This window comes from Heptranchias perlo, unplaced genomic scaffold (genome assembly GCF_035084215.1).
Source record: "Heptranchias perlo isolate sHepPer1 unplaced genomic scaffold, sHepPer1.hap1 HAP1_SCAFFOLD_70, whole genome shotgun sequence".
NCBI classification, from domain to species: Eukaryota; Metazoa; Chordata; class Chondrichthyes; order Hexanchiformes; family Hexanchidae; genus Heptranchias; species Heptranchias perlo.
This window is the reverse complement of record NW_027139729.1, coordinates 1929910-1954040: the sequence shown is the minus strand read 5'-3', so window position 1 is coordinate 1954040 and position 24131 is coordinate 1929910. Positions and strand designations below refer to the sequence as shown.

Sequence of the window (24131 nt, the reverse complement as noted above, 5' to 3'; positions counted from 1 at the left end):
AAAAATCCATGGGAAAAGTGATCCATCCGTGGCTAACTAGAGAAGTTAAGGATAGTATTGGATTAAAAGAAAAGGCTTACAATTGTGCCAAAAGGAGTAGTAAGCCTGAGGATTGGGAGGGTTTTAGAAATCAGCAAAGGATGACCAAAAAGTTGATAAAGAAGGAGAAAATTGAGCTTGAGAGTAAATTAGCAAGAAATATAAAAACAGGTTATAAGAGCTTCTACAAGTATGTAAAAAGGAAGAGATTAGCGAAAGTAAACGTGGGTCCCTTAAAGGCAGAGACAGGAGAAATTATAATGGAGAATAAGGAAATAGCAGAGACGATAAACAAATACTTTATATCTGTCTTATAGTAGAAGACACAAAAAGCATACCGGAAATAATGTGGAACCAAGGGTCTAATGAGAGTGAGGAACTTAAAGCAATTAAGATTAGTAAAGAAAAAGTCCTGGAGAAATTAATGGGGCTAAAGGCCAACAAATCCCCTGTACCTGATGGTCTTCATCGTAGGGTTCTAAAAGAGGTGGCTGTGGAGATAGTGGATGCATTGGTTTTGTTCTTCTAGAATTTCCTAGTTTCTAGAACAGCCCCTGTGGATTGGAAGGTAGCAAATGTAAACCCGCTATTCAAGAAAGGAGGGAGAGAGTTAGCCTGTAAAAGGGCACTTAGAAAAACATAATATGATTAGGTAGTGTCAACACGGTTTTATGAAAGGGAAATCGTATTCGACCAGTCTATTAGAGTTTATTGAGGATGTAACTTGCAGGGTCGATAATCGAGAACCAGTGGATGTAGTATATTTAGATTTTCAAAAGGCATCCAATAAGGTGCCACAAAAGAGGCTGTTACACAAGATTAGGGCTCATGGGATTGGGGTAATGTATTAGCGTGGATTGAGCATTGGTTAACGGACAGAAAACAGAGAGTAGGTATAAACGGTTCATTTTTAGATTGGCAGGCTGGAACGAGTGGGGTGCTGCAAGGATCAGTGCTTGGGCATCAGCTATTTACAATCTATATTAAAGACTTAGATGAAGGGACCCAGTGTAATTTATCCAAGTTTGCTGACGATACAAAGCTAGGTGGGGAAGTAAGTTGTGAAGAGGTCGTAAAAATGCTGCAAAGGGATATAAACAGGTTAAGTGAATGGACAAGAAGATGGCAGATGGAGTATAATGTGGGGAAATGTGAGGTTATTCCCTTTCGTAGGAAGAATAAAAAACAGAATATTTTTGAAAAGTGAGAGACTAAGAAATGTTGGTAGTCAAAGGTATTTAGGTGTCCTTGTACATGAATCATAGAAATTTAACATGGAGGTAAATCAAGCAATTAGGAAGGCAAATGGTATGACAGCCTTTATTGCAAGGGGGTTGGAGTATAAGAGTAAGGAGGCGTTGTTGCAATTTTACAGGGCTCTGGTAGACCACACCTGGAGTATTGTGTACAGTTTTGGTCTCCTTACCCAAGGAAGGATACACTTGCTTTAGACAAGGTTCAACAAAGGTTCACTAGATTAATTCTTTGGATAAGAGGATTGTCCTATGTGGAGAGATTGAATAGAATGGGCCTAAACTCTCTGGAGTTTAGAAGAATGAGAAGTGATATCATTGTAACGTATAAAATTCATAGTCGATTTGACCGGATAAATGCAGAAAGGCTGTTTCCCCTGACTTGAGAGTCTAGAACTGGAGACCATAGTCCCAACATAAGGGGTCGGCCATTCAGGAACGAGATGAGAAGGAGTTTCTTCACTCAGAGGGTCCTGAATGCTTGGAATTCTCTTCCCAGAGTGCTTTGGATGCTCAATCGTTGAATAAATTCAAAGCTGAGATCGGCAGATTTTTGGACTCTTGGGGAATCACTGGATATGGGGATCGGGCGGGAAAGTGGAGTTGAGGTAGAAGATCAGCCATGATCTTATTGAATGGCGGAGCAGGCTGGAGGGCCCATATGGCCTACTCCTGCTCCTATTTCTTATGTTCTTATGTTCTTGTTAGGTTGCAACATCAGATGCCCGAAAAAACGTGCACTAGCGCCATCTGTCGGCGAACAATGCCAACACAAAAGATGATCACTGTTATCAATCCCTTTTGGGCTTGGGCAGAATCGCATAAAATCGACACTGAAAAGTGAGAATCAATTAATATTTTGAACATGACAATTTAACATCGATGTTTTTCCTTCTTTATGGTAGTGTGGAGACAATGTTATATTTCCCTTTCGTTAGATATAGTTTGGAAAAGCTTAACTCCCAAACAGGCAGGCGGGGAAAATTAGCTGGAGTACCAGTCATCTCAGAAATGTGCATTTTCACACATCACATTACTTTCAAACAATGGGAGTTCGGCCGAAACTTTCCAAAGATATTTACAGCTCTGTAGGGGGGTTGATTACATAGAATTAGTTAGAATGTACAGCACAGAATCGGACCATTCGCTTCTGCTGGTCTATACAGGGTTTAGAATGACCGCTTCCCACACTGCCCCCACAGCCCTCTGTTCCCTTCTCCCTCGTGTATGCATCTAGCCCCCCTAAGATGCACCAATGCCACCTGCTTCAACCACTCCACCTGCCAGCGACTTTCACATTCTCTGTATGAGAAGAAATTCCTCCCAATTTCTCAGTTAAAGGGACAACCGGCTTGGCGGAGATCCAAAATTAAGTTGGGCGTGGTTTCTCGACCAAGGGAGTTTGTGAGCTCGGCGAGCCAATCAGCGACAGAGATAGCTGAGGGAGAGGTTAAAGGTCCAGCTTCTCTCTCTCTTTCTCCCGCTCACTTCCTCTTTCCATTTCTTTTTCATTTCAGTCACCTCTCCTATTTCACCACACTCTCTCTCTCTCATTGCCCATTGTCTATTCCCTGCCTCTCTTTTTCATACTCTCTCTTTCGTCCCACTGTCTTCTTGCACTTGTCACTCCCTCCCGCCCACTCTCTCATTTTTTCTTCCTATCCAGCCCCGTTGATACCACTCTTTCCATTTCTCCTGCTTCTCTCACAGCATTCCTCTCTCTGTTTCTCTTCCACTCCTATTTTTCATTCCTCTCTGTCGCTCTGTGTTTCTCTCCTGCCCTCTCCCAAGCCTCTGGCGTGATCTCTTTTAACCCGTTGAATCTTCCTTCTACGCCCCGATCTCCATCTCTCTCAGTCGCTCCATCTCTCTCTGATTACCATTTCCTTGTCTCTCTCTGTGGTTCTCTCACTCCCCTCTGTCTGTCTGTCCGTCTCTCTCTCTTTGTCTCCCTCGCTGTTTCCCCTTCTCTTTCCCTCTCACTCTTTCTGCCTGTCTATTTTCCGTATCCTCTCTCTCTCTCGCTTTCTCTCTTCTATCTATCAAATAGCTCTGTAGTTTTATGCTCATAAGCAAATACAAACTGATCTATGTTCTCCTGTTGGTTGGGAGAGCAGCGCCCAGTTTCCCATTCTCTGTACCGCTTAGCCGCCAACGTGCGTTGTTGGTAACTGCTCATTGACGGTCAATGTCTTTTTTACATAGAACTTCTGGTGAAACCTGAAATTACCATGAATGAAGAGACTGGCGTGTACTTACCCGGAGAAACCATCACGATTAACTGCCTTGACGACAAAAAATACCGGAGTGGCAATTATGCCTTTTACAAAGATGGGAACGAACTGCAATTTTCCACTAGCAGCACAGTGTATCAAATTGCAACAACCAACAGAAATGATCAAGGAGATTACCAGTGCCGGTATAGTTATCGGATTAACGGGGAATGGAAATGGTCCTCGTTCAGTGACTCGGCGCCAGTAATAGTAACAGGTGAGTGAGACAGGGCAGGGTTTTTGCAACTTTACAACGAGGCAAATGTTTCAGTTATGTGGCGAAATTAGATAAGATATGATTGTACTCCTTAGAGCAGACATGAATAAGGGGAGATTCAATAGAGATGTGCAAAATGATGATGGGTTTTGATAGAGTAGATAGGGAGAAACTGTTCCCACTGACAGAAGGTTCGGCAAACAAAGGTCACAGTTTAAGGTAATTGGCAAAAGAGCCAGGTAGGAGATGAGGAAATTATTTTTACGCAGCGAGTTGTCATCTGGAATGCACCGCCTGAAAGGATGGTGGAAGCAGGTTCAGTAATAACATTCAAAATAAATTGTATATATACTTTAAAAGGAAAAAAATGCAGAGGTAATTGGTAAAGAGCGGTGGGAGTTGGTCTAATTGCGTATCTCTTTCAAAGAGTCTGCACTGGCACGATGGACCGAATGGCCTCCTTCTGTGCTATAAGATTCAATGATTCGTTGTGAACAGGTAAATAGACGCCGCACTTCACAGAAACTAAACAGAAAACAGAGCAGCTAATTTGGTGAAAATGCCCGGCCGCATATTGCACTGTCATTGGACAAGTTTCATTCCAATAACATCGCCACAACTGAATATTAAAAGTTGGATAATTGTTTGCAGAGTTTTAATTGTTTTAAACACAAACGTCTAGGAATGAATCGTGACTCACAGTTAACTGTAGCTGGAGAATACTGTAACCAAGAGCCAATGGGAAGACTTATAAAAATATTGGACAAGATTCGTTTCCTACGATTACATAGAATTTACAGCAGAGAAACAGGCCATTCGACGCAACAGGTCCGTGCCGGCGTTTATGCTCCACAAGCGCCTCCTCCACCCTATTCCTTTCTCCCTCATGTATTAATCTAGCTTCCCCTTAAATGCATCAATACTATTCGCCTAAACTACTACTTGTGGTAACGAGTTCCACATTCTTAGCATTCTTTCGGCACAGAAGCTTCTCCAGAATTCCCTATTGGATTTATTGGTGAATTTCTTATATTTATGGCCCCCGAGTATTGGTCTCGCCCACAAGTGGAAACATTTTCTCTCCGTCTACCGCATCAAATCCCTTCATAATCTTAAAGATCTCAATCAGGTCACCCCTAAACCTTCTGTTTTCTCGAGAAAAGGGTCCCAGGCAGTTCAGTATCCCCTCAGTGTTCGAATCGTCCAATAAATCGCTTTGCACCTGTCCAGTGTAATATGGATATCCTTTTTGTAATATGGAGATCAGAACTGTAGAAAGCACTCAAAGTGTGGTCTAACTAAAGTTCTATGCACGTTGAACATATTTCTCTTCGCAGAGATTCTTAAACTAAAATGTGCAAGACAGCTGCAATTCTGCTTGTCTGATTCCAGTCGGTTGCTGGAGGAATACAAGGATGTCATACAGATTATGGAGAAATTACAACACGGAAACAGGCCGTTCGGCCCAACCACTTCGTGTTGGTGTTTATCCTCCACACGAGCAATAGCCCTAATCCCATGTTCGTGCTCTGCTCCCAATTCCCTTCAACCGTCGATCGAACCTATTCTTAAATGTTGACATGGTCTCTGCTTCAATCCACAGCCTCACAACACTTGCTTTAAAATGTCCCTCCTGCTCCCTGCCCGAAATACCATTTTTAACTTATCAATCTCCACTCGTTCGGGCTCCCGGAAACCGCCTGTGTCTCTATACTCGGTTCCAACCCTTCTGAAATTTAAAGACGGCCACTAAATTACCCCCATTCTCCTTTGTTACAAGGAAAACAGCCACAGTTTTTGAATAAAAGAAGGAAGTACCATTTAGTTGGCGCCTTTTATGACCTCTGGACGTCCAAAGCGCTTTACAGCCAATGAAGTACATTTGAAGTACAGTCACTGTTATAATGCAGGAACCGCGACGGTCAAATTGCACTCAGCAAGGCCCCACATACAGTAATGTGATAATGATCAGATAATCTGTTTTAGTGGTGTTGATTGAGGGATAAATATTTGGCTCAGGACACCAGGGAAAACTCTCCTGCTCTCCTTCGAAATAGTGGCGTGGGATCTTTTACATTCACTTGAGACGGCAGCCGGGGCCTCGGTTTAACGTCTCATCTGAAAGACGGGACATGTGACGGTGCAGCAGGCTCTCAGCTCAATATTCACTCCCAGTGAGGTCATTGATTCTCATCCCCAAGAATGATAATGATGAAATCGAGCCCACCATCACTTACCTCCTTTATTTGAGATTCTAATCTCCACGGTTTAACAGAGAAGTTCACTCTTTTTAATCCGGTTTGCACCACAGGCTAAATGACCAGAAATTGGAATTTCAAATCCACGCATTTCCATGTTCCCCTCGTATCGCAGAAAGCAATTTCAGGGCTAAAATCTGATTTTGGAAACAGAACCACAAACTGATTTCTCTTCTCTCTCACCTCAGTTTGATTCCACGAATGACTGGTCAATTCCCGTTTTGTGGAACTTCAGCCCCCGATTCCAACTGTTCTCGAAAACACAGCGCAATCGTTATTGAGTTCCCAAACTTCGACAGTACACGTAATCCACAGATCCATTTTTAATTGTTCTTTGCATTTATTTCACTACAGGTCCGCTTACAACGCCAGGGATATCCCCTGATCAATCGACTGGTGTTTATTTGAAAGGAGAGACGGCTACCATTACCTGCACCGTGACCGGAGACGATCCCAATAAAAACTTCTATTTTTACAGAGATAGACGACTGCTGTCCACTGATCAGATCATCACAAATGACAACGTTGGAACATTCCCGGTTACCAGAGCAGACCAAGGAGGGCGGTACCAGTGCAAATATGAAACATTCATCAATAGCATGTGGTTATCGTCTCAGATCAGCGAGGCTGTGACGGTCACTATAGCAGGTGAGTGAAGGGGGCTGAGATTGTTAATATTTCAACGCCCTTGATAAGTACAAAAATTCCTACTTGATTAAATATAACTGAGTTTAATATTCACAGGGAGCGTCTCTGCGCTCAGCTCCTGACATGGTCTTTGTAACAATGTTTACTATTCACAGAGAGAGTCTCTTCGCTCAGCTTCTGACAGGGTCTCTGTAACAGTGTTTAATATTCACAGAGAGGGTCTCTGCACTCAGCTCCTGACATGGTCTATGTAGCAGCGTTTAATATTCACAAAGAGGGTCTCTGCGCTCATCTTCTGACAGGGTGTCCGCAACAATGTTTACTATTCACCGAGAGCTTCTCCGCGCTCAGCTCCAGACAGGGTCTCTGTAACAGTGTTTAATATTCAGAGAGAGGCCATCGGCGCTCAGCTCCTGACAGGGTCTTTGTAAAAGTTTAATATTCACAGAGGGGGTCTCTGCGCTCAGCACCTGACAGGGTCTCTGTAACTATATTTAATGTTCACAGAGAGGGCCTCTGCACTCAGATCCTGACAGAGTCTATGTAACAGTGTTTAATGTTCACAGAGAGGGTCTGTGCGCTCAGCTCCTGACAGGGTCTCTGTAACAATGGGGTAGATTTCCGCCACGGCAGTTGTGTAAAACGGGCAGGATTGGACATGGAACCACAATCTGATTTATTTTCTCTCGTACCTCAGTTTGATTCCACGAATGAATGGCCAATTCCAGTTTTGTCGAATTTCAGTCCTGATGCAAACTGTTCCCGACAACACAGCACAATCGGTATTGAGTTCCCAACCTTCCACCGTACACATAATCCACAGATCCATTTCTAATTGTTCTTTCCATTCATTTTGCCACAGATCCGATAACAACGCCAAGGATATCCCCTGATAAACCGACTGGGGTGTATTTGAAAGGAGAGACGGTTACCATTACCTGCATCGTGACCGGATACTATCGCGATAAAACCTTCCATTTTTACAGAGGTAGCCCACCGGTGTACTCTCATCAAGTCCTCGCAAAGGACAACATTGCAACATTCAAGGTCAGCAGAGCAGATCAAGGAGGGCGGTACCAATGTCAATATGGAACCACCGTCAATAGAAGGCAGTTATTGTCCCAGATCAGCGAGGCTGTGACGGTCACTATAGCAGGTGAGTGAAGGGGTGCAGAGATTATTAAAATGTTTATTCAACACCATTAGAGGTAGATTTTGACTGTGCGCTCGCGTAGAATGGATGATAGTGAATCGGCAGGCTGTTTCACATATCTCCCGATTTTTATTTCCATTGACTTCAATGTAGATGATAATTGGGTGGTGTATAAAACGGGTGGAGTATAAAATGTGCTGCTGAAGCTCGAGCGCCCGTTCTTCAGTAAAAATGGAGTAGAAATCCGCCACGGGCAGTTGTGTAAGACGGGCGGGATCGGATCGGCCGCCTGATATCAGCCCGATCCGATATTCAGTTCCAGTGATGTCATTGATTCACATCCCCAAGAATGATAAATAAATAAATCGACCATCACTTCCCTCCTTTATTTGAGGTTCCAATCTCCACGGTTCAGCAGAGAAGTTCACTCTTTGATATCCGGTTTGTACCATAGCCTAAATGACAAAGAATGGGAATTTCAAATCAGCGCATTGTCCATGTTCCCCTCGTATCGCAGGGTGCAATTTCAGGACTAAAACCTAATTTTGGAAATAGAACCACAAACTGATTTCTTTTCTCTCGCACCTCAGTTTGATTCCACTAATGAATGGTCAATTCCCGTTTTGTCGAATCTCAGCCGCCGATACAAACATTTCCCCTCAACACCACACAATCGGTATGGAGTTCCCAAACTTCCACCGTAACTTAATCCACAGATTCATTTCCAATTGTTCTTTCTGTTTATTTTACCACAGATACGCCGAAAAAGCCACGGATATCCCCTGATCAACCAAGTGGCGTGTATTTGAAAGGAGATACGGTTACCATTACCTGCACCGTGGCCGGAGACTATCGCGATAAAACTTTCCATTTTTACAGAGATCGCCGACTTCTGAACTCTCATCAAATCATCACAAAGGACAACATTGGAAAATTCAGAGTCACCGGAACAGACCAAGGAGGGAGCTACCACTGTCAATATGGAACCTCCGTCAATAGTAGGCAGTTTTGGTCCCAGCTCAGCGAGGCTGTGACGGTCACTATCGCAGGTGAGTGAAAGGGGCGGGAGGAGCAGAGATTGTTGAAATATCTATTCAACAGCATTAGGGGTAGATTATGACTAGGCGTTATCGTAGAATGGAGGATAGTGAATCGGCAGAGCGTTTCTCATCTCTTCCGGTTTTTCTTTACATTGACTTCAATGGAAATGATAATTGGGTGGTGTTTAAAATCTGTGGAGTATAAAATGTGCTCGATCGCCCGTTTCAGGCCTCCGCCTCAGACGGATTTATATTCCACTGTCAGAAATTTATGATATCAATCCCGACTAAAACTTTACCTCACAACCCAGGGTGATAGTTGGAGAATAACTTTAAACGAACACGCCCGGCGGAAAGGGGAGGGTTCGGGCGCTAAATTGGGCTGTGTAGCGCCCATTGTTTCGGCCCGTGTTGCGCCCATTGTTTCGGCCCGACACGGCCTCTTCGCTATCCAAGATGGCGTCTTGGATTCTCACGCACGTTTCCAGCGTGATGTGCGCCAGACGCTATTTTAGTATAGGAGTTAGCGCAGGCTAACAAATCACTGGTCACACACACTGGCAGCTATTCAACCATGACAGGCACATCATCCAAACACGCGTCGCACTTTCTTGCAGGAGAAGATGTTGCATATCAGGAAACAGCAAGTGGCAGTGGCATTTAGCCCATCGAGCCTGTTCTGCCGTTCAATGAGATCACGGTGGACCTGTGACCTAACTCCATATACCTGCCTTAGCCCAATATCCCTTAATACCCTTGGTTCACAGAAATCTATCAATCTCAGAATTAACTTTCACAAGTAAGCCAGCATCAACTGCCGTCTGCAGAATACCATTCGAACTGTTTCCCACCCTTTGCATGTAGAAGCATTTCCTAAATTCACTCCAACACGTCCTTGCTCTAAATGTTAGGCCATGTCCCTGCATCCTAGTATTCAAGAGTGGGAGAGTCTCCAAGAACAGTTACAAATGTCTCGGCAGCCAGGACCACTCGGCTCCAGACCTCATTACATCCTGGGTCCAAACATGGACAAAAGAGCTGAATTCCAGAGGTGAGGTGAGAGTGACTGCCCTTGACATCAAGGCAGCATTTGACCGAGTGTGGCACCAAGGAGCCCTAGTAAAATTGAAGTCAATGGGAATCAAGGGGAAAACTCCAGTGGCTGGAGTCATACCTAGCACAAAGGAAGATGGTAGTGGTTGTTGGAGGCCAATCATCTCAGCCCCAGGGCATTGCTGCAGGAGTTCCTCAGGGCAGTGTCCTAGGCCCAACCATCTTCAGCTGCTTCATCAATGACCTTCCCTCCATCATAAGGTCAGAAATGGGGATGTTCGCTGATGACTGCACAGTGTTCAGTTCCATTCGCAACCCCTCAGATAATGAAGCAGTCCAAGCCTGCATGCAGCAAGACCTGGACAACATCCAGGCTTGGGCTCATAAGTGGCAAGTAACATTCGCACCAGATAAGTGCCAGGCAATGACCATCTCCAACAAGAGAGAGTCTAACCACCTACCCTTGACATTCAACGGCATTACCATCACCGAATCCCCCACCATCAACATCCTGGGGGTCACCATTGACCAGAAACTTAACTGGACCAGCCATATAAATACTGTGGCTACGAGAGCAGGTCAGAGGCTGGGTATTCTGCGGCGAGTGACTCACCTCCTGACTCCCCAAAGACTTTCCACCATCTACAAGGCACAAGTCAGGAGTGTGATGGAATACTCTCCACTTGCCTGGATGAGTGCAGCTCCAACAACACTCAAGAAGCTCGACACCATCCAAGATAAAGCAGCCCGCTTGATTGGCACCCCATCCACCACACTAAACATTCACTCCCTTCAACACCGGCGCACTGTGGCTGCAGTGTGCACCATCCACAGGATGCACTGCAGCAACTCGCCAAGGCTTCTTCGACAGCACCTCCCAAACCCGCGACCTCTACCACCGAGAAGGACAAGGGCAGCAGGCGCATGGGAACAACACCACCTGCACGTTCCCCTCCAAGTCACACACCATCCCGACTTGGAAATATATCGCCGTTCCTTCATTGTCGCTGGGTCAAAATCCTGGAACTCCCTTCCTAACAGCACTGTGGGAGAACCGTCACCACACGGACTGCAGCGGTTCAAGAAGGCGGCTCACCACCACCTTCTCGAGGGCAATTAGGGATGGGCAATAAATGCCGGCCTTGCCAGCGACGCCCACATCCCGTGAACGAATAAAAAAAAAAAAAACAATAATCCAGCCACTAATTTGTATATCCTGCATGGTCGCTTTAAATAGCGCCGGTGAGTGTCCTCCAGGCAATCTTAGACACGTTCAGATGGTCGGGGTTAAGACTGTGCGTTGAGTTGTGCGTTAAGTCCCAAAATGGTGTTTATCACTCTAAATCAGCGTTGCACACTGATTGAAGCCATTTTCTCCCTACTTTACATGATTCCGGCTTCATAATCTTCGCCCACTGCTAACTCCAATACCAAGATGGCATCTGGTGCACATCACGCTGCAAATGTGCGTTCGCATGCAAGACGCCATCTTAGATGTTGGAGAGGCCACATAGCGCCGAATCAACGGGCGCTACACGGCCTAATTTAGCGTCCTCAGTTTCTCCAGTCTTTCCACTTATCAGAAGTCTTTCATCCCTTTTACTTTTCTAGTAAATCTCCTCTGTACCTTTCTAACGTCTTGACATCCCTCCTAAAGTGTGGTGCGCAGATTTCGCCGCAATACTACAGCAGGGGCCTAACCAGTGTTTTGTAAATGTTTAGCACAACTTCCTTGCTTTTGTATCCTGTAAATCTGTTTATAAAGAATTCAGTATCCCCTTTAGCGGCCTTCTCAATTTGTCCTGCCACCTTGAAAGTTTAATGTATGTACACCCCCAGGTCTCTTTGTTCCCGCACCCCCTTTAAATTTGTACCATTTAGTTTCTATTGCCTCGCCTCAATCTTCCTACCAAAATGAATTAATTCGCACTTCGCTGTGTTAACTTTCATCTGCCATGTGTCTGCCCATTTCACCAGTCTGTCTATGTCCTCCTTGAGTTTGTGACCATCCTCCTCACTTCTTTCTATGTTTCGTATCTCCTGCAAAATTTGAAATTATGCCCTCTGTATCCAAGTGCAGGTCATTACCATATATCAAAAAGAGCAGCGGTCCCAACCGCGACCCATGGGTGACACGACTGCACACTTCATTCGAGTTTGAAAATCAACCATTCACCACTACTCTCTGCTTTCTGTCTCTTTGCTAATTACGTATCCACGCATCCACTGCCCTTTAATCCAATGGGCTTCAATTTTGCCAACAAGTCTATTGTATGGCACTTTTTGAAACGCCCTTTGAAGGTCTTTATATAAAACATCAACTACATTACCCTTATCAATCTTCTCCACTACTTCATCAAAGAACTCAATCAAATTAGTCCAACACGATTTACCTTTAACAAATCCGTGCTGGCTTTCATTTATTAACCCATATTTTCCCAAGTGCCAATTAATTTTGTCCCGGGTTATTGTCTCTAAAAGTTTCACCACCATCGACGTTAGTCTGACTGGCCTGTCGTTGCCGGGTTCATCCCTCCACAATTTCCACCCGTACTTTTCTCAGCAAGCTGGGATGCATCCCATCCGAACCGGGTGACTTTTCTACTCTGAGCTTTGCTAACCTTTTCCGTGCCTCCTCTTTATCTATTCTCATCCTATCCAGTTTCTCCGCCTTTACTGGAACATTGGCAGCATCCGCTTCCTCAGTGAAGACAGATGCAAAGTACTCATAAGGTATCTCAGACATGCCCTCTGCCTCCACAAGAAGATCGCCTTTTTGGTCCCTAATCGGCCCCACCCTTCCCTTGACTTCCTTTTTACTATTAACTCCACTGAGTGTAGTGTCACCTCACGAGGCACCTCCAAACTGGCTGGACTTGTCACATTACAGGTTTCTCTGTCAGATAACCGAAACTGCGTGCCGAGATTTTCAAAATAACCATGTAACTCGGAGTACTTTAATGAATTACATTCTGGTTTTCCATATCATCTCACTGGGTTGGATTTCGACAGTAACGCCCAAACCTGCGACCTCCAACACCTGGAAGGACAAAGATAGCAGCTGGATGGGAACAGCATTACCTCCAAATTTCCCCCAAGTTACAAATCATATCGACTGAGACATATATCGCTTTTCTTTCATCGTCACTGTGTAAAAATCCTGGAACTCCCTACCTAGCAGCATCGATGGAGCACTTTCACCACATGGACTGCAGCTGTTCAACAAGGAGGCGGCTCACCACCACTTTCTCAAGGGGCAATTAGGGACGGGCAACAAATGATGGCCTGCCCAGCATCGCGCTCATCCCAGAGCCCGCTAACACTTAACTCCTTTATTTGAAATGGGAATCTCCACTGTTTAGATTGGGTTTGTTTTCCTTGGAGCAGAGGAGGCTGAGGGGGGACATGATTGAGGTGTACAAAATTATGAGGGGCACAGATAGGATGGATACTAAGGAGCTTTTTCCCTTCGTTGAGGGTTCTATAACAAGGGGATATAGATTCAAGGTAAAAGGCGGGAGGTTTAGAGGGGATTTGAGAAAGAACTTTTTCACCCAGAGGGTGGTTGGAGTCTGGAACTCACTGCCTGAAAGGGTTGTGGAGGCAGGAACCCTCACAACATTCAAGAAGCATTTGGATGAGCACTTGAAATGCCATAGCATACAAGGCTACGGACCAAATGCTGGAATATGGGATTAGAGTAGACAGGGCTGATGGCCGGCGCGGACACGATGGGCCGAAGGGCCTCTATCCGTGCTGTATAACTCTATGACTCTTTTTAATCAGGTTATGGCTCGGCTAAGTTACCACAAATGCGAATTTAAAATCAATGCCTTCCCTCTGTTCCTCTGGTATCCCAGAGGGAAATTTGAGGGATAAACGCTGATTTTGAAAATAGAACCCCAACTGATTTATTTTCTTCCATTTGATCCCACTAATGAATGGCCAATTCCCCCTTTGTATATATTATCCTCCTCAGTGCTTACAACGATGTTACGTGTCATCTGCAAACTTTGAAATTATGCCCTGAATACCTAAGTCCAGGATATTAATATTTTGGTTCACAAAAATAAATCTCTATTGCGTTTGAATCGTTCGTCACTACTTTTTCCTTTCGTATTACAGGTCTACCCAAACCAAATATATCAGTGGATTCTCGTCTTGTTTTGAAGGGAGGAAAAGTTACCTTTAATTGTACAACTCCCGGGGTCCTTCCTGGCTTCACATTTTACTTATACAGACACGGAGAAGCGAATTACTCGGATGTCCAGACAGCTGCACGGGACAATTCTGTCACTTTCACCATCACGAATATAGATCACACCGATGGAGGAAATTACACCTGTCTGTATAAAGGGGATGTGTGGGGAAGGCTGCTAACGTCGGCTGAGAGTGACCCTGTACATATAACTGTAAGAGGTGAGTGAGATTCACACGGTGACTGTGTTCATCCGACCGCAGTACAAGGTGTTCTTGTTACATTTCAGTCTGCATTCCGTGTTGTATTTAACGATCAAAACTGGCGTGGAAATGACATCCGGGGGTAATATTTGGTCTTCGGCGGTATCGGATCATGCATTCGTTTTACTCCCCGCCCGATATTCAACCCCATTGGCTTCAATAGAACTTGAATATCGGGCGCAGCGTAAAACAGGCGGCCGATGCGAAACCGTCCAGTTTGCGCTATCGCCCAATGGCCTCTTAACGCTTATTTCACGAACTGTTCGCTATTTATCCTGTTACTGGGGAAAGGTTAAATCACCAAACGTCGAACGGTTTTATTTCTCCAACTCTGATGAAAAGTTTGATTCACTAGTTGTGTCCTTTAGTTCCTCTCCGATCCCCTAATTTTCCAGGGTCGACTCCCAGAGAAGCTGAGAAAAAATAACACCCATTCTAGCAACTTTAACACAAGGTAATTTGAAACTAGTAAGCAAAATGCACAAAACAGATGCTGTAAACAGAGAGCCCGTCAGTGAGCTTCTGTGGAGAGAGCAGGTGAGTTCTGATCAAGGTCCCCACCTGAACCGTCACCACATCTGTTCACTCTGTCAATGTGCAATTTTGACCCAGTGATCATTCAGAATGAAACTTACAGAATGAAACTGATTCATTCCCACACTGTCGCTATTATACTTTTGACACCAGCTGGTAATAATTAAACATTCACCTTGTTCCAGGTCCACGGTTAATATCCAATGAATGAATCAATGAATTAATGAGGCAATTAATTAATCGACCAATGACAATTGAGCTTTGTGCCGAGTCGTTTTTAACAGGTGCATCGTGATGTCATCAAGGTCCCAAACCACTCACGGCCCCATTACTGATTCACTGACTTTGAAGCATTGAATCAATGGGGGGGGGGGGAGTTTTATGGGGGGTAAAGAGAGGAGGTGATACAGACTTAGAGTATCAGAGACTGAGGTACGTTATCAAAACAGTGCAAAGCTCGGTACAGTGCAGGAGAGTGGTATTAATTGGACAGCTCCTTAAAAGAGCCAGCACAGTCACAATGGGCAGAATGGCCTCCTTCTGCGCTCTAAGATTCTGTGTGAATATTTTAATGCCTTATGTTTTTCTGTTAGGCGGCCCCCTCCGGATTCGACACCGCCCCAGTACCTATTTTACTTCTGTCAAGCAGCATATTATTTATTCCGTGTAGATAATGTGGGTTAACTTGATTCCACTGTGTCCCTTTATCTCATTTAGATAGATTCGTTGCGCTGGAGGTTGGTGTTGGCTCTGCTGTGGTTCTGATTCTTATCCTTGCTCTGTTGGGTGTATGTTTCTGGAAGAAAGGTGGGTTAAACAGTATGTAATATCCGTTCATTACCAACACACGGACCAAGCTAACTGTCGTCTCCTTTCTTCCCCACCACTAACCATCCACCATCTGACCCCTAACCTCGGACAGTAAATATAAGGAGATCATGAACTGAAAGGTGAAATCGCTGGTGGCGAAGCTGAAAGATACCTGGTCTGAAATCTGTCTCTGGAGCTGGCGCAAAACGGGCGGTATCACGATTGCCGCCTGTTATTCACCCCACCCTATATTCAGTCCCATTGATGTGAATTGAACTGAACGTCAGGTGGAGCGTATAAAGGGCGCCCAATGCCTTACCGCCCGTTTTGCGCTACTGCCCAAAGACCAATTTAGATCCCATAGTGTCACATTATGAAGAATGACTAGAAAAACTCGGGCTTCTCAGTCTGGAAGGAAACATCTGAGAGGTGATTGTATGGAGTTTCTTAAGATAGTAAATGTTATGGAAGAGATAAATCTAAAACATGACATGAAATGAAGTTATATGTTTGGGCAAAGAGAGGCAGGTACAAACTGGTAAAAGATCATCTAAGTTGGATATAAGGAAGTTCTTCATCACGCAGTGATCATGCTAGGGATGGACTCCCAGTTACAGTTCTGGAAGCGAATACCTTGGAATCATTGACAGCATATTGAGATACAGCAACGGGGGTGGGGGCTGTACGTTCTTTCTGGGGGGAGCGGGTGAATTAAGATGCAATGAATGCCCTTCCTCATCTGTAAATACCTTGTGATCCAAAGTTGAAAACAACCCTCTTCTGCCTGGGCCTCTTCTGATCACTCTACTTCCTAACCCTTCCCACTCACCCTTGTGTGAACCTCTCCAACCTGATTCTATATATTTTTATATCTCCTCATCCATCACCATTAAATTCATCTCTTCCATAAAACCCACGAACTGCTCAAATGACACTTTCCCTTCTGAGCTTCTCGCCACCCAAATCCCTCACCTCAGTTGCCTGAGTACCAATCCACTGATGCGGACCCTCCCTTTTGCCTCAGTCGTTATATCCTGCAGAACTGCTGTCATCACACAATTCCCAGGAAATCCATCTCTCAAACCTCCCTGCTCTCCAGCTCCCCATATCCAAAGGCCGCTTTTTCTATGAAGTGTTTAAAGGTGAGGTTCTGTTACAAGTATGTTCCGATTTCTCCCACCACTTGCTGTTCAAGGCCTACCCATCAAGCTTCCATCCATCCATCCATAATACCAGTCACTTCCTGTGTGACTGCTTACGTGGCTTGTTATCATTCCTCTTCTTTCTCGACTCCTCCACTCCTTTAAAATATCGGTCATTCCTCAAGTGTCTGTCCTCCATACACAGCCTCCCTGGAACTGCCCCGTTTATTTCCACTCCTACCTCTCACATCATAGTCCTAACATTTCATCCATTGACATCGCCTCCCTTGGCTGCACAATCACCTCTGCCGTGCCCAGGATTATCTCCTTTGACCCACTCATCTTCATCATCCATACCCTACACCTTAAGTACATCGTTGAGCAGTATGGGGTCCACTCTCCTCGGTACCCTTACTCTCTCTCTATCTCTCAGCGTCCTCCATGGCCACCACAGCGGTGACCACTCGCTCCAACTGATTAACAAACATTGAGACATTTGCAGCCAACACGTTGTCCAGATTAACATATGTAAACACCGAAGCCATCTTCTTCAGCTCCTCAAATCCTTGATGTACTTCTGGCCTGTCAATGGAGAGTGAAATTAGGCGGCTTCTGGAATGGGAACCCTGTCCGTACCCGCCCGGTTCCCACTCGGCGGGTTAGGTTAAAATTATACCATACCGGGTTTGTCCATAATAGAGTTGGATGTGGTAACGGGAGGGAGATGGTTCTGGAGAATAAGTTTCAGTGGCCCAAAGACCTTTACTGCTCCTTGACCTTTCTCATGTTCCCATTTTGTAAGCCAGTAATTGGATCCGTATTTCTAATACTTATGTTTTCTTCTCAGGGAAGTGTAAACGCAACAGAGAAATGAGGTGAGACATTAAGTGTTGAATTTTAAATTTCAACCGTACGCAACCGAAATGAAACCCACCAGCAAGCATTCGGAACAATTTGTCTGTATTCTGCATTTTAAATTTTAGAATCGAGCTCTCCCACTCGCAGTCACACTTACACTCACACTCAAACACACAATCACACACACACACACACACAAACACAAGCACAAACACACAATCACACACACGTACACACACACACAATCACACATACATATACGAACACAAACACATATCAAACACAATCACACGCACACACATGCGCACACACTCACCCAAGCATGTGCAGGTTTCATTTACTTGAATAATTTTCATTTTATCTCCCTTTCATTTCTTTAAATGTCTTTTCAGCCACGTTGTTATTATGCTATGGCCTTTCTCATCTGGGGATCCCTCATTACCCACCGCTCAATGAGATCAGAAATTCCTCTGTTTGCTCTGTGTAATGACATCGTGAATACATTTGTGACGATGTCGTTAAACAGAGCAAACAGAGTAATTGTGAAGCAGTGTGGGAGAACCTTCACCACACGGACTGCAGCGGTTCAAGAAGGCGGGTCACCATCATCTTTTCAAGGGCAATTAGGGATGGGCAATAAATGCTGGCCTCGCCAGCGACGCCCACATCCAGTGAACGAATTAAAAAAATGTCGTTCCTTAGTTATTTCTCGCCAAGTGGATTCTGCGCTTGTAAAAAGGTCTGTCCAACGGGAGGAAATATTCTCAAACGATTTAATGATGTCGCTACATATAGTGAAAGCAGGACACGGTTCCTCAATAATCGCCCTACACGTCAAACAAATTGTTAGTTTTCGGGCAAGAAAAAACATTTCTCAGGAATATACTTGGTTTTGCAACAGCTGGATAAAACCATTCTCCTGACCATGCACCGAGGGTCATTAATACATATAAGGCGGGATCCATTCACTACCTGTCCAAACATATGAGCTGTGCCATGCAAAATAAAATGATTGAATTGACGATTTCTATTCTTTTAAGGACCACGGCGCCTCCTAGCGACCAAACCAACGAAGCCCTGACATGTAAGTTCTTTTTTGTATTCGTGCATCCGGAATTACCTTTGGCGTTTAATGTTTTCTTTTACATTTAACGAACAAGACTAAACAAAAACCTATTAACTGTAATAGTTTGTAGACTTTGTATTGTATTTAGCAAACCTGCTGTGAATCACATAGAGTGTCAATCATTTCTGAACTATTTTGTGAACCTGACCAAGAAGCAATATAAACATTGATTTTATATTTTCACCATTCAATCCACTGTGGAGTGAAAATCCAGTGTAGCCCATAGTTGAAGGGGAATAGCCGGAAAAAGATCAAAGGAGCCGGGCGCACAGACGTAATTCAGTTCCCCTTTTAAAATTCGATGTTACGTGCCTGTTTGTATATAATAGGAAGTTTGCGCATGCATTGTTTAAATTGTTATAGATTTACAGTAAAGTACTCAAATATTAGTCAAGTTCTGAAGCAATGAGAGTTAAGAGGTTTTTGCAAACAGATTGAGCAGGTGGGAGATGCAAAATCGAGGTCCTACAGCTCCACTGCTGGCCGGCGGGTGCAATTACAGGATGGCAAATTTCCATCGGCAGATTTTTATTGAAAAAATGAATACAGTACCGGAATTTATAGTGGAAAAAGTGACGCAAAAGTGTGACAAAAGTAACAACCGGAAGTACGTTTTGGTAAATAGGAAGTGGATGTAGGCATAGGACTTTTAACATATTGCTAATTTAACTCGCAGGGCAATGTGCACTCAGACTCAAGGCTAAGTATAGTCTGCAGGTGAAATGTAGCTGGAGGGTTGGGGATTACCGGACGAGGTGGTGTAGATGTAATTCAATCATCATTTTTAAGACATTCTGATCTTTTAAAAAACACTTCACTTTTTATTACAATTTATTATTAGGTGTCAGTCCTGGCTCAGTGAGGAGCAATCTCATCTGAGTCCAAGGTTGTGGGTTCAAATCCCACTCGGTGAGAATTAAGCACAAATCCAAGGCAGTGCAGCACTGATGAAATTCAGCACTGTCAGGGGTGTCGTCTTTCGAATGAAACGTTAAATCAAGGTCATGTTTTCCCTCTGAGGTAGATGTAAAGTATTGTACAGTACTATTCTAAGAAAAGTAGGGGAGTTCTCCCCGGCGTCCTGGCGAATAGTTTTCCCTCAACCAACATCACTAAAGCAGCTGATTTGTCCATTATCGTATTGCTGTTTGTGGAATTTTGCTATGCTCAAATTGGCCGCTGTGTTTCCTATGTTACAACAGTGACTACACTTTAAAATAGTACTTCATTGGCTGTAAAGTTCTTTCGGACGTCCTCAGGCAGTGAAAGGGACTATATAAATGGAAATCCTTCCTTCTTAATAGTTAGATGTAAAAACCTTTCCCATTTTGTGAAGCAACGAAGTAGGGTTGGTTGGAGCATAGATCTTCCTCTGCAGTACAGGCTGATGTGCTATAGCGCCGCCAGTGGTGAGACGGTGTAAGTACCGTGTGACAAGTTTACATGGACAGTTTCCAGTATAAAGGTGGCGGCAGGGTTTTGTAATGGTAAAAGATTGACACGAAGTTCTGAGAAAAACAATGACAACAAAAAAGTAGGACTTTGTTGCCACATTGCGAGATGAAAGTATGATCATAATTCATTCAATATATGCAACTATTTCAGAACAAATTCCTTCCTTATCCAAATACACAAAGCTATAAAACTATGTTTATGTATTAATGGTCGAAAGTGGAAATTGATACAATTTGGCAATCATTGCGACCATAGGACAACTCAAGACACAGCGTAAATTAGCTTCCTATTCCAAGAGAAACCTTGGAAATCGCATCCATTTCCTGGATGAAGAGAGGAAATGGGATTGGAACCCAGCAGAGGAAGTCCATTCGCTCACCAGTGGACAGCCGGAGGCCCATTGGTACTCTCCACTCTTGGCAGCGGAGATGGTCCATTCATACGATCATTTCGTAAAAAATCATTTGGAGGAGCGACTAACCATAGAAAACACATTTATTAAAAAAAATTCTAAGTATTTGCACATCAATGCATTCTTTTATTTGTTCTATTTTATTTAGACGCTGTCCTTAACCTACAAACACTGCCGAGGAAAGACGGTGTAAGTTACAAATGGCCTGAGGATTTATTTATTTTGTTTGATGTTGTTATTTATCTCTGTCATTCATGCTCCTGCAAAATGAGTCCAAGTATTTGACTGCATTCTCTCAAGATGTCTTTGTTCTTTATTGAACATCACAATCGTCGTCTCCAACATTAATATTCATAAGACCAAATACATTTGCATCGTATTTCCATATGTCCTAAAAGGACGACAGAAATGTTTGCAAGAGGGAGAAGTAAACGGATCTGTGTTTGTTTAAAAGGGTTTTCATCAGAATACGAACCTTTGAGGGGTGAGATGAAGCGTTGCTCCCCCTATAGGAAGTGTTTCGTTGCCAATATGGCATCTGTATACGTGTAAACTTACTTCTGCACACCTGAATCCAGACTGTATACAGCAGTGAAGGGTTCGCTGTTGGTTTATGTGTGGAATATGCAGAAGATTGTTACGTAAACGAGACAATTTTCTATTCCCCCCACTGAACCAGCATGCAGTTTCCGTGTTTTACACCCACCATCTTTGAATCATGCCTGGAATGATAAGTTATCCCTTCTCTTTTCCGACGCTGTCAAAAAAGCCGCTGGAACTTTCGACTTGGAGCGGGCGTAGAACAGGCGATTCGGGATCGGCCGCCCATTGTTAGCTGCTCCCTTTCCATCGATGCCGATCCCGCCAAATTCGAAAGGTCCTCCTTTCGTTTCCAGATTTCCTGTTTTGCTGATGGTGCTCACAAGAGCGCCTTATTTTTACACAAACAGCATTACGTTGAACTGATAAATTCATTTGAAAATAGAAAAGTAGCGAAGCAGGTTAATAAGGCCATAAAAAGGCAAACCAAGCAATGGGGTTCATTACAAGACAGATAGAATTAAAAAGCAGAGAAATTTTGTTAAATCTGTATAGAATCTTGATTAGACCAAACTTAAAGAACTGTGCACAATTCTGGTCTACATATTATCAAAAGAGTATCGAGGTATTGGAGAAGGTGCAAGAAAGATTCACAAGGCTGATTCCCAGAACTGAGTGGGTCTACTCATCAGGAAAGGCTGAACGGGCTGGGGTTATTTTCTCTAGTAAAGTAAAGGCTAAGGGATGATCTGATCGAGGTCTTTAAGATGATGATAAGGTAGCTATAGAGATAATGTCTCCAATTGTGAGGAGTCCAAAACTAGAGGTCATAAATAGAAGATATTCACCAATGAATCCAACAGGAAATTCAGGAGAACGTCTTTACACAGAGTGGTGAGAATGTGGAACTCGCTACCACAAGGAGTTGTTCAGGCGAATAGCACAGATGCATTTAAAGGGAAGCTAGATGTGCACACGAGGGAGAAAGTAATAGAAGAATATCCTGATAGAGTTAGATGAAGTAGAGAGTGAGGAGGCTCGTGTGGAGCATAGATTAGCAGGGCCGAATGACCTGTTTCTGTGCTGTCGACTCTATGTAACCGTTAGTAGGTCCTTTCGAGAGGCACAATATTTCCCCTTAACGACCGTCCAGTCCAACAACGCCCCAGTGTCATTTTGCCGCCTTCTGCGGACGTTCATCTGCTGATATAATTTCGTTGAACTGTTACCATATTTTAAGTTATCAATTGCATATCTGACCAATTGCACCGTTCATTTCAGGGTCAGCGAAACATCATCCAATCCTTCGGTGAGGAATCCAGCACCTACGCTGTGGTGAAACGGTAGAAAATGAGCAGGTCTCCCGGGCACAATGTGCACCCCCCTCAACAAGAGGACCAGTGCGGGCTCACATGATGGTCATTAGCATTTGACCCATTTCAATATCATCCAGAGAGACTTGGTATTTGCAGAAAGCAATATAGAGAAATGTAATCTACAGGAGATGTCCTACCTCTTGCCCAGTACATAGTTTACTTTAAGTCTCATATAAACGGCACTTTTGGAATATAGCAAACAGAATTACGCCATTCAGCCCCTCGAGCCTGCTTCCCTATTCTTTTAGCTCATGGTTGTCTGTACCGCAACTCCATTTACCCGCCTTTGTTCTATATCCCTTGATACACTTATCTAACAAAAGCTTACTGGGGGAAAGAGTTCCTGACGTCCACTAACCTTTGTGTGAAAAAGGGCGTCCAGATTTTGCTCCTGAATGGCCTGGCTCTCATTTTAAGTTTATGTCCCCTTGTCTTGAATCCCCCCACCTGAGGAAATACTTTCTCCCTATCTACACTATCAAACCTTTAAACATTTTTAAACACAGATAATTGCGACTGAATCGCTGTTTCCGCGCAGCCCGGGCGCAAATCACAAATTTGGCCCCAAGTCCATGAATTTTACTGGTCGATTAATCACGCTATAGGGGGATGCCCAATTGCGCGAAGGTTTTCGGCTCCCGCCATCCGCTAGGAGGGTAAAAACAACATTTTTAGTAAAATAAATCTTCTTTGTAACACAGAAGTTTAAAGAAGGGATCTCGCCATGAGAAACTTAAATTAGGTTAAAAACATGCATGAGCATCTTTGCTCCCTCCTTTACTGCTATTTTATTTCCGAAAGAAAGTGAAATCTGCGCAGAATAAATTGGTGTAAAAGTGAGCAGATTGATGCTTTTACCGACTGGGCTTTAACTATCACCTGAGTGGAGCAACGAGAGGAAAATCTGGCGCGACTGTTCTTCTTTCCATTGCAATTAAATGTGCTCTATTCCCTTCAAGCTGTGAGAATCCCCGCCCCCACGCCAGATTTTCCTCTCTGTGCTCCGCCCGGGCGAAGCTTAACGCCCAGAGAATAAAGATGAAAATTAATTGCGGTATCACAGTGGGATCTTGATTATCTTTGTAGCAGGGGGTACATTGTTGCTGTTACCGGCATTTAAGACGTTTTTAAAAGCTTTATAAAGTCATGTGTGTTTGTTTGTACAGTAATAGTAAGCTTTCAGTTTCTAAATAAATGCAATGGTTTCACTGAAGTCTATTGACACAGCACTTGTGTTTGTGTAGTTAGTGCAGGCCTTTTTGAATTGGATGGTTCAATAAACTCAAAAGCTCCGCATCCCAAGAAAAAGGAAAGAACTTAAATTATATTTAACTGTTGGCTCTCTTATATCGTCTACTCCTTGTCCTTCGTTTACAAACAGGACATGACTCTCCTAATCTCTGCCAAGCGTTTGTGACCCCAGTTCCCCCATGTGCGCACTCACGTGAGCACAATGGCTGTCACTCCGACCCAAGCCCATTAT

At 44.0% G+C, this 24131-nt stretch overlaps 1 protein-coding gene and 1 pseudogene across 1 annotated transcript; one reads left to right on the top strand and one right to left on the bottom strand.

Annotated features, from left to right (window-relative positions):
• The window catches only part of LOC137318381 (zinc finger protein 850-like), a 263722-nt pseudogene that overhangs the window by 60762 nt on the left and 178829 nt on the right, over positions 1–24131 (bottom strand).
• Positions 1258–23839, top strand: LOC137318453 (immunoglobulin superfamily member 1-like). The gene is made up of 12 exons (XM_067981336.1): positions 1258–1273; positions 3498–3782; positions 5120–5260; positions 6395–6688; positions 7551–7844; positions 8597–8890; positions 14060–14353; positions 15647–15736; positions 17729–17756; positions 18780–18823; positions 20881–20921; positions 22554–23839. The coding sequence occupies exons 1-12, from the start codon at positions 1258–1260 to the stop codon at positions 22617–22619; spliced, it is 1887 nt and encodes a 628-aa protein (XP_067837437.1). The 3' UTR covers positions 22620–23839.

Bases quoted from the DNA above. Each gene is read 5' to 3' on its own strand.
- LOC137318453 (XM_067981336.1), top strand. The intron at 5,261-6,394 runs GTTGGTGTTTAT...ATTTCACTACAG, and splicing joins GTTCGGCCCAACCACTTCGT to GTCCGCTTACAACGCCAGGG. The intron at 14,354-15,646 runs GTGAGTGAGATT...TATCTCATTTAG, and splicing joins TGTACATATAACTGTAAGAG to ATAGATTCGTTGCGCTGGAG.